Below are 16,911 nucleotides of genomic sequence, written 5' to 3'. Positions count from 1 at the left end.
CGCGTGGCGTCATCGATCTCACAATTTGACACAGTTATTTTCCAGCATAAATAAAGGAAGTCTTCAAAATCAAAGCTAATTCAACAGAGGAGGGGAAACTCGGAGAGAGAGAGTGCCGTCTGATGCATTAATGTGCTCGTGTATTATTAACAATAGCAGGAGCAAACGAAGGAGCCTTTAGAGGTCGACAGGCCATCAGTGACGTCAGCGTTTGTGTTTGTGCGTCTGCTGCTTATTCATCCGAAACACAATCCAATACTCGTCCATCCAGAGGACAATATCATGTGTACATAATTAGAGAAATCTGATTTGCATTTGCTCCTCAATAGCATTCAGTGCAATGCGCTTCAGTTTGAGAAAATGTATTTGTTTGTTTGTTTAGCAGATAGATTAAATACTAAAATGGTAAAAAGGTAATTTATTAAAAATTAAATTCATATTTGAAACTTGATGAATGCAAATCTAATCACCATAACGATGAGTCAGAATTTATTTATTTGTTTGTAATATAAATGTAGGCTATATACATATTACGGTTGCAGATGAAAATATTGAATAGACATAAAATTACAAATTAATGTCTTGGGTTAAAAACAAAAAACAGACAAATTTATTGTCATTTTTTTTTCCTTAATTAATGATTGTTATGTTAATAAATGTTATGTTGTGTGTTTGTACCCTGTGTTGAAGTTGGCTGGTACAGTGTTAAAAGAGAAAAGCAACAAACAGAATATATATATATAGAGAGGTGGAGGATGAGGAGGAAGATGAGTGATTTTTTTTAAATAATATATATATATATATATATATATATATATATATATATATATATATATATATATATATATTATAGGGGTGTAATGGTACAAAGAAGTCCCAGTTCGGTCTTACCTTGGTTTTGGTGTCAAGGTTCGATATAAGTTACAATTACATGTCTATCCTACATGTAAAACTATACAGGGTCTGTTTTTATTTGTGTACACTCACAATAAAAACAAATCATAGTGCATTTAAATAAAGAAAACAAACAGAGTGCCACTTTCTGCCGTCCCAGTTTCCTTTCTGTGAAGTTTGTGGAGCGTGTCACACAAATGAATGGAAACTACTAGCAGAGCCCGTCTACGGAGAGCCTGGCCACTCCCTATTAAGTCCTATTGTACCGAATTTTTGTTGTAGTTCCACTGGGGGCGATCGCCCATGAGTGCAGAATGAATGGGAGTCTATGGGGCTAGACGGCTAAATTTGTCTCTTTCACCCGATTGCCGTTGAGAAATCTCAGATATGATTGTAGGTTTTGCAAGTTCAACATGGGTTATAGGTCGAAAGTTGAATGAACAAGTACTTATGTCCTTTCGATTTCTTACAGGTTGAGTTGTTGTTGCCCATAACACGCTAGAATTCTGCTAATGAACATTCAGCTGTGTTGTCGATGCCTCAAGAGAAAAGAAAGTGCAGAGCGCGAAAGCACCAAAGTGACTGAAGGATTGCCGTAAAGCAGTATCTCTGGTCGTACGATGTGTATGACGTCATTGACACTTTAAAAGACTTTTTAAAGCAAATAAGTGACTCTAAAAAATCTAACACCCAGCAATGTGTAATTTCTTTGCATCTCCTTTCGAATACAACATTCAAATTACTAGACAAAAAATTATATCCTGAGAAAAGTGGATTTTGAGGGGTATAGCGCCATAGACCTCCATTCATTCTGCACTCGTCCTGTGAGCGCCCTCATGTGGAGCCAGAGTGGAACTGCACTCGTCCTGTGAGTGCCCTCATATGGAACCAGAGTGGAACTGCAACCAGTTCAGAAGCTGGAAGTTTACTGAGAGTGGAACTTCTCCCCTTATTAGACATTCTCTGCTACTAGCAAGCTCTTGCTTCTTCTGCTCCTTTTCCTGTTGTGGCGGTTAGCAAACAGCGTTGCATTACCGCACGCACCCCCTTCTAGATTGGAGAGTGGATCGCCTGTGAATGACTGTATTCACCGAACCGTGACGTCTGTACCATGACGGTTCGGGACAAATACATGTACTGTTACACCCTAATATATAATCAGTCCTAGAACAGTTTCACATTATGAAACACTTGAGTCCAAAACAAAAGACTCAACAAAAACAGTAAAATGTAAAACTTAAAGTCCCCTTGTAGTCAATAATTGTATCCCTTAAAACTCATCTTTGATCACCAAAATGACATATTTAAAAGTTTTTTCCTTAAAACAGCTTGAATGTAACTCGACACCCTTGCCTCATTTAGTATTCGCAGTGCTATGAATATGCAAATGAGCCCCGCCTCCACTCACTCACTCACTCAGAGATCCACTGGTTGACGATCACACGTTGATCTGATTGGTTACAAGGTAGTTTGTGACGTCAGAAACACCAGCGATTTCAAAGTGTGTTTTTGAGACTGTCTTTGGTTCACTGCAGTTTTAAGGAGAAAATACTCAGCAATGCTGTCGACTTATGAATTTACACATGCTTTGTCTTAAAGCGTATTAAAAACACCACATAGACACATAAACAGCTTGATTTTCACTACAGAGGGACTTTAAAACAAGATCTGCCACTGTGAACACTCAGGTGATTTGTGCTTTACAGGTGGAAGTCCTGCACCTGTGTCCCCTTCATCGCCCTCTTCTGCCCCGCTGACCGGCCCCAGCGTCGACCCCTCTGAGCCGGAGTCTTCCTCAGTGTCAGGAGGAGAGGAAGGTCTCTCCGTCACACCCAGCCCACCTGAGCCCGAGGAGAACGGCACCGGGACGAGTCCAGAGACGGAGGAGGAGAAAGCCCTGCGTCTGCTCTACTGTTCTCTCTGCAAGGTGGCCGTCAACTCGGCGTCGCAACTCGACGCGCACAACACCGGTGAGCAGCTTCTCCGAGAGATTCACATCGAGAACACCAAGAGTAAAGCCAGATCAGCTCTTCCTCAGACACAGGGAGACATTTAAACTGCGTTTCTGCGCACATAAAGGGCACTTCGAGAAGGGGACTGTACCTAACCAAACATGTGACCCTGGACCACAAAACCAGTCACATGGGTAATTTTTTTTAAATTGAGAGCATCTACATCTGAAAGCTGAATAAATAAGCTTTCCATTGACGTATAGTTTGTTAGGATAGGACAATATTTGGGCGAGATACAACTATTGAAAATCTGGAATCTGAAGGTGCAAAAAAATCTAAACATTGAGAAAAGTTGTTCATTTATGTTCGCGATTGTGCTGCATTCACTCACAAAAATAAATGTTTTATATATTTACGGTAGGAGATTTGCTAAATATCTTCATGGAACATGATCTTTACTTAATATCCTAATGATTTTTGGCATAAAAGAAAAATCGATAATTTTGACCCATACAATGTATTGTTGGCTATTGCCACAAATATACCCGTGCGACTCGTGACTGGTGACGTGATCCAGGGTCACATATGTCTCGTTAGTTTGAATAAAACAAATAATGGGTACGGAGCGAACATATAAAAGAGTCACAAAGACTTGATGCCATTTTCAAGACACGTTTTCTTTACTCAAGAAACTCTCTCTCTCTCTATATATATATATAAAGGCTAATGTTTTATGTATTTGAGGAGGGGAGAAGAGTGTCTTAGTTAAACATGTCGTTGAGTCATAGCCAGTCTTGTCTTAAATAGTCTGTGCGAATCACTTCATCTTTAATAACATGAGATTTTGGCCAAATGACAGAAAATCTGTAAGTTGATGAAAGCGTAATGCGATGCACTTACTGCCTCAGATCCGTTCCAGCAACAGACAAAACACAAATGTCCAATTATCTGAGCTTGATTTTGGTTAAATGTTAATAATACAATGACGCATACAAGTGTCTGACCTTATATAAAGCCACAATATCAACTTTGACAACGCAGTGTTTAATCATTTAAAAATACAGTTTTATCCATTTCCTGAAAAGTAGCGGTTTTGGAGATATGAGGTTTTCGTCCGACAGCGACAACATACAGAAGGGTTTCAGAAGCATTTAAATGCATTTGTTTTATATATTTTAGTATTTTGTTGTTGCTTCGGTTTTATGAAAGCAATATTACTCAAGGTTACAGTGATTTTTATCATGGTAAGAAATCCAAATTACTGTAACAAACAGCTTCTTGTTATCACTTTAATTGAAACACAAAGAGAAAATGTAGTTTAAAAAAAGTACTACTAAAGTATTGAAGAACTACATTACCCACAATCCTAAGCAAAATCCTGCGTTTGGCTAGTTGGGTTGTGGGGGCATTTCTCAGGCTAATTAGGTTGCGTTCGCTAACTATGTATTCATCAAAGAATCCTGAAAATATATATATATATATGTCACGGTTTTACAAAAAAAATAAGCAGTTTTCAACATTGATAATAATCATAAATGTTTCTCAAGCATCAAATCATCATATTAGAATGATTTGTGAAGGACCATGTGACACTGAAGACTGGAGTAATGATGCTGAAAATTCAGCTTTGATCACAGGAATAAATTACACTTTACTATATATTCACATAGAAAACATAATATTTCAGAATTTTACTGTATTTTTGATCAAATAAATAAGAGAACATAAGAGACTTCTTTTAAAAGCATTAAAACCTCTTACTGACCTCAAACTTTGAGTCATGGTGTTCACAGAAAATAAGACCCCGCCACCACAACTACCTATTTCTCTCGTTCCAAAACACTTTTTGTTCCAGATAAATGTTGTGATGTGGAGCAGCTTTATTTGGTTCATGGTTTGGAACTTTTGAAAGATTTTTTTTAAAAACATGCTTATGGAGAAAATGAATCATAAAAATTCTTCTGAAACCAGAGCCGGCGGTCACAGCAGCTGCTTTTTCTTCATTATTTTATCCAGTGGATCTATTTCAGACTTTTTCAGTTAAAATTAATAGTTTTGTACAGAAATAAGTACATGTGCATAATAATCTAATTTCAAGTACTAAAGCAAACGCCTTTTAGTCCAGTCATTTTAAGCCAAAATGGGGGTCAACCTTGAACAAATTGCAACAGAAGCAAACTCAACTGATTTTGTATCCTCAATATGTCCTGAGTAAGGAAAAAAAAAGTCCTGAAGAATCCCATTAGGGGAAAGTTTCGAAAAAGACCCAAATATAGCCTATTCATACGCCTATTCATTCTTTTTCTTACGTGAATAGGGTAAAAAAAATTAACCTTTAGATATCACCATGAAAATTACTGAGTTGATTACTTGCATCAAGATAAACAAAAAATGTATTACAAGTTTTTTGAAACTGTTTGTTAACATGGACAAACGGTACATAATCTAATTACGTATGTGCTAATTTGCATAAATACCACAACAGATCTAAACATTGGGTATAGCCAGGTGAAAATGTCTTGTTGAATCTTGTTGACACATAACTGTAAAATACTTAATGTTAAGGTCTGGATGGAACCCATTTAGGCTACCCATGAGCATTAATACAGAGGCAGGAAGAAGTACTTTAGAAACCAGCCTTTATTAATTATTATTGCAGAGATGGGGTTTGGGGCTGGGTCTGGGGATTCACTTTTTATTTTGCCTACCTTTTGTCTCCATCTCTTAAAAATTAATAAAGGCTGGTTTCTAAAGTACTTCTTCCTGATTATATATAATCCAGCCACCTCACAGGTGTGGCATATCAAGATGCTGATTAGACAGCACGATTATTGCACAGGTGTGCCTTAGGCTGGCCACAATAAAAGGTACAGAGATGGGGTTTGGGGCTGGGTCCGTGGGACTGTTTCTGGGGGTTCACTTTTTATTTTGCCTACCTTTTGTCTTCTGCATTCTCCTTACCATTGTCTGCTGTTCTTCCCTCAGACTCGTCCCCCAGAAACAGTCCCACGGACCCAGCCCCAAACCCCATCTCTGCAATAATAATTAATAAAGGCTGGTTTCTAAAGTACTTCTTCCTGCCTCTGTATTAATGCTCATGGGTAGCCTAAATGGGTTCCATTCAGACCTTAACATTAAGTATTTTACAGTTATGTGTCAACAAGATATTTTCACCTGGCTATACCCAATGTTTAGATCTGTTGTGGTATTTATGCAAATTAGCACATGCGTAATTAGATTATGCTCCGTTTGTCCATTTTAACAAACAATTTAAAAAAACTTGTAATACATTTTTTGTTTGTCTTGATGCAAGTAATCAACTCAGTAATTTTCATGGTGATATCTGAAGGTTAAATTTTTTACCCTATTCACTTAAGAAAAAGAATGAATAGGTGTATGAATAGGCTATATTTGGGTCTTTTTCGAAACTTTCCCCTAATGGGATTCTTCTGGAATTTTTTTTACTTACTCAGGACATATTGAGGATACAAAATCAGTTGAGTTTGCTTCTGTTGCAATTTGTTCAAACTTTTTTCATAAAATGACTGGACTATATAGTTTAAAAGGTTTTTAAGATCGACGAGAAACATGCATTCACTAATAGACATAAACTATTCAACAATGTTTGCCACAAAAACACAACATGAAAATGAGATGCATCATCAGGACAGAGCCGTCCAGCCCTCACGGTCGTGTTTTCTCTGGCTGGCGGTGTATCATTAAGATGATGAATGTTCTGAACCTGCCATGTTTTGTTCCTCAGGCACAAAACACAAAACCATGCTGGAGGCTCGGAGTGGGATCGGCTCCATCAAATCCTTCCCGAGGACTGGGCTGAAGAGCAAACTGGCTGCTCCCACTAAAGCAGACACAGGCCTGCAGAACAAGACATTTCACTGTGAAACCTGCGACGTGCGCGTCAATTCAGAGACGCAACTAAAACAGGTGATGCTGCGTCCATGCATACACACACACTGCTGTTCAAACGACTGGGATCAGCAAGATTTAACTTTTTGAAGAGGTCTCTTCTGCTCACCAAGGCTGCATTTATTTGATTAAAAATACACTAAAAACAGTGAAATATTATTGCAGTTTAAAACAGCTGTTTTCAATGTGAATATATAGTGAAATGTAATATATTCCTGTGATCAAAGCTGAATTTTCAGCATCATTACTCCAGTCTTCAGTGTCACATGATCCTTCAGAAATCATTCTAATATGATGATTTGACTTTTATCAATGTTGAAAACTGTTTTGTACCCTTTTTTTTTACATTTTAAATGTCTTTACTGTAACTTTTTATCAATTTAATGCATCCTTGCTGAATAAAAGTATTAATTTCTTTTACCCCCCCAAATATATTATACTCACCCCAAATTTTTGAACGTTAGTCTATAATGTTACAAAAGCTCTCTATTTCAAATAAATGCTGTTCTTTTGAACTTTCTATTCATCAAAGAATCCTGAAACTAATAATAATAATAAACGTTTCTTGAGCATCAAATCATTATATGTGACCCTGGACCACAAAACCAGTCACATGGGTCAATTTTGTAAAATTGAGATTTATACATCATCTGAAAGCTGAATTAATAAACTTTCGATTGATGTATGGTTTGTTAGGATAGGACAATATTGGTCGAGATACAACTATTGTAAATCTGGAATCTGAGGGTGCAAAAAAATCAAAACATTGAGAAAATCTCCTTTGAAGTTGTGCATTTATGTTCACGATTGTGCTGCATTCACTCACAGAAATACATGTTTTATATATTTACGGTAGGAAATTTACAAAATATCTTCATGGAACATGATCTTTATTTAATATCCTAATGATTTTTGGCATAAAAGAAAAATCTATAATTTTGACCCATACAATGTATTGTTGGCTATTGCCACAAATATACCCGTGCGACTCGTGACTGGTGACGTGATCCAGGGTCACATATTAGAATGATTTCTGAAGGATCATGTGACACTGAAGACTGGAGTAATGATGCTGAAAATTCAGATTTGATCGCAGGAATAAATTACACTTTAAAATATATTAAAATAGAAAACATATTTCACAATATTAAAAAAAATTTTTTTAATAAAATAAATGGAGCTTTCGTGAGCAGAAGAGACTTCTTTTAAAAACATAAAAACTTTTGAATATGATATATATATATAATTATAAAGTATATATATACTTTTTTGTTTTTTTAAATAATGTATGGGTGGTTAGTTAAATTTTTTATTAATAATGTTAAGTATTTTATGGTTGGTGGGTAAAAATTAATAAAATAAAGAATAAAAAAATAATAATAGCTGTCTGCTGCTATGATAGTCAAAGTCTTGTATCTCATTGGTTGATGAGCTGTTTTGCACAGAAAAAAAAAAAACGATAGAGAATTTTTTTGTTTCATTCATTCAAAAATCTGCAGTGAAAATGGTGTTTTAATTTGATCTGAAAAGTTACCCAACATTAAGCGTTGTCAGACAATCTGTGAACTGTGTCTGTCAGCTCATCACATCTGTGTCACTTTCTGTGTTTTGATCATCAGCACATCAGCAGCAGACGCCATAAAGACCGAGCTGCGGGGAAACCAGCCAAACCCAAGTTCAGTCCGTACACCAAAACCCAAAGAGGACCCGCCAAACAGCCCGTAGGTTCATGCTTTCTACCACAGGCGCGGTGAATACAGCTGCAATCCGTTTGTTTGAGCGGCCCAGAGGTGTAGAGTACCTGAAATCATTTTATCCCTTAAAACTCATCTTTGATCACCAAAATTACACATTTATGTTGTTTATGTTGTACTCCTTGAAAAAAGATGTCTTCATGCCTTAAAATATCTTGAATGTAACTCGACACCCGTGCCTCATTTAGTATGCGCGGTTCTATGAATATGCAAATGAGCCCCGCCTCCACTCACTCACTCAGCTCAGAGATCCACTGGTTGACGATCACACGTTGATCTGATTGGTTACAAGGTAGTTTGTGACGTCAGAAACACCAGCGATTTCAAAGCGTGTTTTTGAGACTGTCTTTGGTTCACTGCAGTTTTAAGGAGGAAATACTCAGCAATGGTGTCGACTTATGAATTTACACATGGTTTGTCTTAAAGCGTTTTAAAAACACCACATAGACACATAAACAACATTAAAAACTGGATTTTCACCACAGGGAAGTCAAGTAGAGATGCCTTACTGCGAAAATGACTCCATTACATGCAAATCACCAAACACCACTTGAGTCTTGAGTATCTGATTTTAACAGTAGGCTACTTAAGCATTTCACTCATACTGAACGTAGGCTCAAAGATGCGCTAGTTCTAGTGAAAAACAAGAAACAGCTTATTTGTGAGGAGAACAATCACATTTATTTTCTAAAATCAAAATAAAACTAAACACCTCTTAGACACAACAGCCTATTAAGCGCCTACAAACACTTAAGTCTCAGTTAAGTGCTCAAAAAGGCCACTGATAAACCAATTTAACAGATAAACTAAATAACTGAGTGTCTATTCACACTAAGCCTAGGCTATTTACATTAACTCCGCCCACTGACGTCTGATTGGGCCAGACAGAAGATCGTCAACAGTAGCAATAATGTAGTAAAATAATAAAGTTCGAATCCACATTTTTGACAAACTCTCTCTACTCTCTTTTCCCATCACATATCAGATCAGAAAGGCATTTAAAGAAAATTAATAAAATATTCGAAAAGTGGAAATAAAGTGTCTAATGTGCGTTTAATAATGGGTTAGGTGTTGGTGTAGGGAGGGCTTTATTGTCCCAATACGGTGGCATCCATTTAATAATTTTAAATAATATAATAATTTACACTCAATGTTATTATTGCACACCATTTAATGTACAACAACACTGAGGTGCAAATAGCATCTGCCACTATTTATCAGTATAAATAGCATCTAACAACTATTTATTGCAAAGAAATATATAATAGAATCTAGTTGCTATTTTCATTGCTATTTGCTAATAGTCACTGCCATATAATAATGTTTAACTTCAATTTCTGCCTCATAGATAAACACCTGCGGTTAACACCTGCTAATGCACTTATATTTTCAGAAAGTAGATTTGGGTTGAAGCTTCAATGCACTGTGAATGAAAAATTAGGTGCTGTGCAAATTGTAACAATCATTACTCATCAGAAATGTATTGGAGTAAACAGTACATATAATTATGCAAAAAATGCAGTTGAGTAGAGAGTAAAATTTGCTAATATCTTTAATATTTGTTAGAATTTCCATTCATCTCAATGGCAGTGGCCAGACAATGAAGGCCGTTGTGTTTTGTGCTGCTGGTGATGCAAATATTACTTCGGCTTTAATAGTGTCAGTCCAGACAGTTTCATAATCAGATGTTGCATGATGGATCGATGCCATGTTTAATAAAGGCGAAACACATTTAACGCTGGTAATGTGGCACATTTCTGAGTGAAACGGGTTGGGAAATTGTACAGTGCGAAATAATGAAGATGTTTGGATAGTGTGATGGTGGTTAATATTATTTTTTTAGTGTAATAAATCATTTTAAAATATATAAAATTACAATATAATATAAACTAGCATTGAAAAGTTTGGGGTCAGAAACGAGTCACTTCTGTTCACCAAGGCAATTTTTCATTTGATCAAATAAAAACAGTAATATTGTGAAATATTATTACAATTTAAAATAACTTTTCTATTTAAATATATATATTTAAAATGTTACAAAAGCTGAATTTTCTGCATCATTACTCCAGTCTTGAGTGTCACATGATCCTTCAGAAATCATTCTGATATGCTAAATTTGACAAGACAACAGTTTAATATTTATTCTGAATTTTGCTGAACGGTAGTGATTAATATTGTCTTGTTTGACTGTATACGTCAGCAGAATTAGACATTTCGGAGAGGAAGTCATTACATTTTAATGAACGATTATCAAAACAAATTTTCCCTTTCGAATAACACGTCCTGATGGATTGTACACATCAAGGCCATTTATTAAAGTTAAAGTTCACCCAAAAGTGGAAATGTTGTCATTGTTTACAAACCCATATGCTGTTTTGTTTTTCCAATTTGTTTAATACAGCATCTGTTATGCTCAATGTGAACAAATGATATTTCAAAGATTCTCTTGCTCACACAGATCGGTCACATGGCTTGTGTATTACTCTACTACTGTCGTGGCGCTTGTGGTCACTGTGATCTGTTGTATTGAAACGAGAAGAACAACCGCATGCGAGTTTGGAACAACATCAACATAGTGAACTATCGCTTAGATCAGAGGTTTTTGGATTCGGGGACCCCTTACATTTTCCAAGGACCCCCTTCATAATTATAACAGTGATTAAACCCAAAGTTAATGTGGTTGAGAGTAATGGATTTTCCCAAAAATTAGTCAAACCTGTAAGTCGAACTTGGTCAGTTGTTGAGGGAGAAAAAAAACACACAAATAAGTCGCATTTTATTATTAGATTCAGAAACAATGTAAAATATTGGTAAATAAAATGAAACATTAACAAACTCTAAACACTGTAAACACGTAGTTAACTTCCTCTCACTCCAAATCCATTCAATTTAATGGTAGGCCTATTCAGAACAGAGAAAAAATGAATATATGTATACAATTAAATTAATTATAGTGCCATTTATTACAGACAACATTTACCGTATTGTTCCTAATATAATACACTGTTTTTTTCTTAGAAATACATCTGAAAAAACGGGTTCTTCTTATATTCAGGGTCTAGACTTTTACATGAGAAATAATACATCCGCAACAATTCACGTAAAATGAGTGTGCCGAGAGTGTAATGTTAGAAGATTGTGTGCTTAAAAAGTCAGTCTTAAAAGCTTAAAAGTCTAAGAGCCGTGTGACTGTCAAGTTTGCATGCCTCGCTGACTGGACAAAACGTGATTTTAAACATAAGAAGATGCACAAATTTCAAAACTGCAATAAAATTTTAAGACAGATCTATCTCCAAATAGACAGAACTGAAGAGTAAATTAACAAGACACACCTGAACTAAACTAACAATCAATCAGAAACTATAGAAACAAACAGGCGGGGGGGTGGAGGAAGACAGAACTGAACTAATAAACTAAACTATAAACTAATAAATTAAACACAGACCAGAACTAACAATGTGACTGGAGACATGCATTTTCTGTAAAGCTGCTTTTAAAACGATATGTATTGTGAAAAGCGCTACACAAATAAATGTGAATTGAATTAATAATTGAGCACCAATAATAATTGATTATAATGGATTTGAAACTTTTGACCGGTAGTGTATAATATATACAGTTCTGTCAGGACCACTATCGTCAAATACGATTGACAATCAGCAGACAGTTTGGATTGGCGGTATGGTTCTGTTCTGGGCAAGAGCTAGCCTAGCATGGATAAGAGCAGCAATAACCCCCCTTACACCGTGTCCTAACTACACACGACATGCGATAAAAGGTTCTTTTCCATGTTAATCAGAGTGTTTGTCCTAGCCAGCCGCGACGGCGACACACGACGATTATATTTTAGAAACGGTTTCTATTTTTCTGCGACGTCGCGCCGGAACAACAAACACAAAGTGTGGCGATGATAATCTCAGGCACTGTTTATGTGCTTTATTTAATGTTAAAAGCGTGTAATGTGACTTTGAATATGATTTAGTGCTCCAGCTTTGAAGCTGTAAAAGCAACAATGGATAATTCACCTCAGATCTTGAAATTAAACAAATGGAAACAAGAACGTTCAAACTGTGAACAAACAAGTGTATTCTTTGACAAAGATTGTTTTAGTAACTCAGTAGCCTATGTGTTTTTAATAATGTTTAAATGGTTTAATATTTCTGAATTTGATCATGTTGCTACTTATCCATTTTCTTCTTTCTGTTCTGATTGGCTGACTCCGCCCACACGGTGTTCTGATTGGCTGACTCCGCCCACACAGTGTTCTGATTGGCTGACTCCGCCCACTCGCTGTTCTGATTGGCTGTGGGTTTTGATTGATTTTGACACATCTCGCAGTCGCGTCACGTCTAGTCTGGACAGACAAATTATTTGTCGCTGGAATTTTATCGCATTGCGTCTGATTAGGACATGGTGTAAGGCAGGGTTCACCAATCTCGGTCCTGGAGGGCCGCTGTCCTGCAGAGTTTAGCTCCAACCCCAATTAAACACACCTGAACCAGCTAATCAAGGTCTCACTAGGCAAACTAGAAACTTTCAAACAGGTGTGTTGGAGCTGGTTGGAGCTAAACTCTGCAGGACAGCGAACCTCCAGGACCAAGATTGGTGAACCCTGGTGTAAGGGTAAACAGAACAGAACCAACATGAATGTATTGCAGATATCATTAATTCAATATTGTAAGGAGGAGGAGCTGGGGAGGGAGAGGGTAATCAGCTTCTGAGAAACGCGATAGCTGTTGATAATACTGAAGGAGCTTATATATATATACTGTAAATTGTAATGTAGACTCATGCATTTTCTGTTAAGCTGCGTTGAAACAATATGTATTGTGAAAAGCGCTATACAAATAAATGTGATTGAATTAATAATCGAGCACCAATAATAATGGATTATAATGGATTTGAAACTTTTGACCGGTAGTGTATAATATCTAATTACAGATTCTCTCTCCAGCAGGTGAAGATGTCAGTCGGTAAAGATCTCTGCCCGCCGCTGAGCACCAGATTAATGCCGTCTCACCTGGCAACCGTTGCCGCCGCCATAAGCTCCGCCTTTCCTTCCCTTAACCCCGCCCTCTTTCAGACTCAGCTGCTCCGCCCTGCTCCGGGGCCAATCAGGACTGCGCACACACCTGTGCTGTTTGCCCCTTACTGACCTTTGAACTCTGACCTCTGGCGGATCTGATCATTAACCCCTCCCCCATGACCTCACACTGGGTTAGCCCGGATCTAACGCGCAGTATCGCAATAATTTAAAAAAACAAAACAAACCAGGTAACTATGCATCGTCATTTACATATGACACACTGACGTTAAGCTATAAATGTACCGGTGAAGATTTGATTTTTGATGATAATTCATCATCATCATCATCCTCATCCTCATCGCATCATCATCGCTTGCAAGTACAAGACTGATTTGTAAATTTAAGGTGAATTTGGGAACGCATAGATGTTTATTATAGGGGGGAATGAAAAGTTGTGTTTCTCTGCTGTTTTGCACTTTAAGCCTTTCTGTTGTTGATTTCAGTGCTTTTAATGACTAGATCTCCTCCTGTTCCAGCTGTTGTTTTACTGTAACCGGGTCAGCAGGGCTTCATTTGTCAATGGACCCATTTCACATTTCCAGGATTATTAAAGTACAACTGAAAGTATAATTTCTATGTTGCTCCAATAGCAAAAGAAAAAAAACATGATAGTGTATCTGTGACTAAAAAAGAGGGGAAAAGAATAGCAAGAGTTTGATTACGCTGGTCAGAAGAGAGAAAGAAGTCAAATTTGCCATCATTTCCACAGCACTTGTGTTTGCTAGTTAACCAGTTTACTAACCAGTCATTTAATGCCAAGGTAATATAACAAAGTATAATGTTATGATAAATGTATATCAAGTTGCTTAAAAATGTATAAAAGAAATCGAAAAGGGTCTATTAAGAAATCACAGAATAAGAAACTGGTGATGGATTTAGCAGGTTTTGGACTTCAGAACTTTAAAAGTTTTAGCCAATCACCTGAGCTGTAAATAACCATGTGACTGATCATGCTAGAGCAGGAAAACGATGTCATGCTAATTCTGATTGGCTGTCGGCGTCAAAAACAGAAAAAGTCCATTTCACACTTTAGAGACTCTCCAAAAAATGGTCACTGGTACTAAAATATATCACAGTCCGATCCCAGATAATCCAGATCCAGCTTTTCCCAATGCAAATTAAGCCCTGTTGTACCTGTGTGTGCGTGCGTGTGCGTGTGCGTGTGTGTGTGTGTGTGTGTGTGTGTGTGTACAGTAGAATGTAGGGGAATAATAAGCTGGTGATTTCCGAAGTAAAATGCTGCTGATTCATGTCAAAGCAAGGTTAAGACATATAGTGAGATGTTTGCAAAACAGATGAATATGTAAATTTGTAGGAGTGTGTTTGTGTATGTGGGGGTGAGTTAACGGGCTTTTCACCTGAAGTCGTCCCTGGAAACATCTCATGAATATTACATGAGCTACTGGGGCCACAAAGCTTGTCTCTTCTTGCAATGTGAAAACCGATAAACAGTTTCAAATAAACAATCCTGCTTTCTTAACTTGCTTGTGTGAAAAAAATTAATTTACTTAAGAACAGACATGTGCACACACACACACACACACACACACACACACACACACTAACTTTCAAAAAATTTAAATTAATACTTTTATTTAGCAAGGATGCATTACATTCATCAAAATTGACAGTAAAGACATTTACAATGTTGCAGACGTTTCTGTTTCAAATTAATGATGTTCTATGCAACTTTTTACTCACGAAAGAAAAAAATGTACGACAGTTTCGACAAAAATATGAAGCAGATAAACCAAGTTTAAAAGGCCAAACAAACTTAAAAGTATCATAAACGTTGAAAATTCAAAGTATTTTCACATTTGCAAGCATGTGACACTTGAGAACCAATGACATTTGCCGTTAAACGTCAACAGTGATGGAATGAAGAAACAAAGCTCAGACATTTCAATGACCTGAGAGTGAGTATATGACAAATTGATCATTTTGAGGGTGAACTATTGCTTTAATGGATTTTGTTGAGAGAGAAACATGCATGCACACAAATTATCTCGACTTTGCTTGTTTTGGTCCACGAGACGGTAAAAGTGAGTCATGCTTGCAGTCACTAATCACCAAATCTACAATTTACCGCTTTTAAGAACAAAACAAAAGTGCCTATTAAAAGCCAATATAAACGGTGTTTTTAAACAAGCGCTGGTTTCCAGGAGGTTCTGTGTGCGTTATGAAATACCGCTGCCATCAATTTCACTTTCTGACATTCCTGTATGAGTCACATTTGTCAAAAGCTCATAAGACGGCTCTCTCCTGAACTTTCCTCCATAAATCCGTGCTGTGGCTTGATCCGCGTGGAAAAGCGACAGGTGTGGCGGTCCAGCGGTCTGATGAACAAACAGTAATGCTTGCGGAGAGTGAAATGCTTGGCTTTGTCAAGCTGTCTCTCAAACGATAATGGTGAACATCTGCATGTAGGAGTCGATGTGTTCGGTTTCACAGGAAGGTCAGTTCCCTGACAGGAGACTGTATTTTATCCGAACATGAAGCCAAATCAGATTCCAATCATCCAGCTTTTTTATTTTGTTGTGTTTTTTAGAGCATCACTGAAGGTTTTGACTTCTTCACGTTAATCAATCTGTTCTCCTGATTTACAATTCTGTCATCATTTAACATAATCAAACTTGTCATTCCAAACTGCTCTTTTACTTGTATTGAAAGCTTATGCATGGCAAGCACTATATAGCAGTCCACATGATATTAAAGGGGTGGTTGATTATGATTTCACTTTTCTAACTTTAGTTAGTGTGTAATGTTGCTGTTTGAGCATAAACAACATCTGCAAAGTTACGACGCTCAAAGTTCAAAGCAAAGGGAGATATTTGCTTTTAAAGAAATCGCTTTTTAAGGACTACAACAAACGGCTGGTAGAGACTACACCACATTCCTCCTGGGTTAGTGACATCACCAACCCTAAAATTTACATAAACCCCGCCCCTGGAACACATTTCATGACAGAATTTGCTAATCAATGACTAGAAGATAACTCCACATCAGCTACATAAATTCATCAACTAACCATTCAGAAATGTCCTGTTGCTTCTACATGTTGTCACTTCTTCTTGAGTCTCTCCATCTTTGTCTGACTCCGGTAACATTAAAAGCTAAACGTTTTTGAAATGTTCAGTGCATGTGTGTGTGAGGTAAAAGAACACAAGCTCTTGAAGCTCTGCCCCCTGCGCCAGAAGAAGCAGCTCATTTGCATTTAAAGGGACACACACAAAAACGGTGCGCTTTTGCTCACTCTCAAAAAGTGGCAATTTTAACATGCTATATAAAAATATCTGTG

The 16,911-nt window shown here is 37.0% G+C and overlaps 1 protein-coding gene across 1 annotated transcript in view; it reads left to right on the top strand.

Annotated features, from left to right (window-relative positions):
• The window catches only part of znf385d (zinc finger protein 385D), a 77,187-nt gene extending 62,094 nt beyond the window's left edge, over nt 1-15,093 (top strand). Inside the window, exons 5-8 of the mRNA XM_084088954.1 lie at nt 2,601-2,864; nt 6,610-6,791; nt 8,393-8,494; nt 13,482-15,093. Coding sequence (XP_083945080.1) covers nt 2,601-2,864; nt 6,610-6,791; nt 8,393-8,494; nt 13,482-13,682 — 749 coding nt within the window. The 3' untranslated portion in view covers nt 13,683-15,093. The remainder of the gene's footprint in view (nt 1-2,600; nt 2,865-6,609; nt 6,792-8,392; nt 8,495-13,481) is intronic.
• Nucleotides 15,094-16,911: the final 1,818 nt, after the last annotated feature.

The sequence above is a fragment of the Abramis brama genome, assembly GCF_963993115.1.
Source record: "Abramis brama genome assembly, chromosome: 17".
NCBI classification, from domain to species: domain Eukaryota; kingdom Metazoa; phylum Chordata; class Actinopteri; order Cypriniformes; family Leuciscidae; genus Abramis; species Abramis brama.
This window is presented reverse-complemented; position numbering and strand designations above follow the sequence as displayed.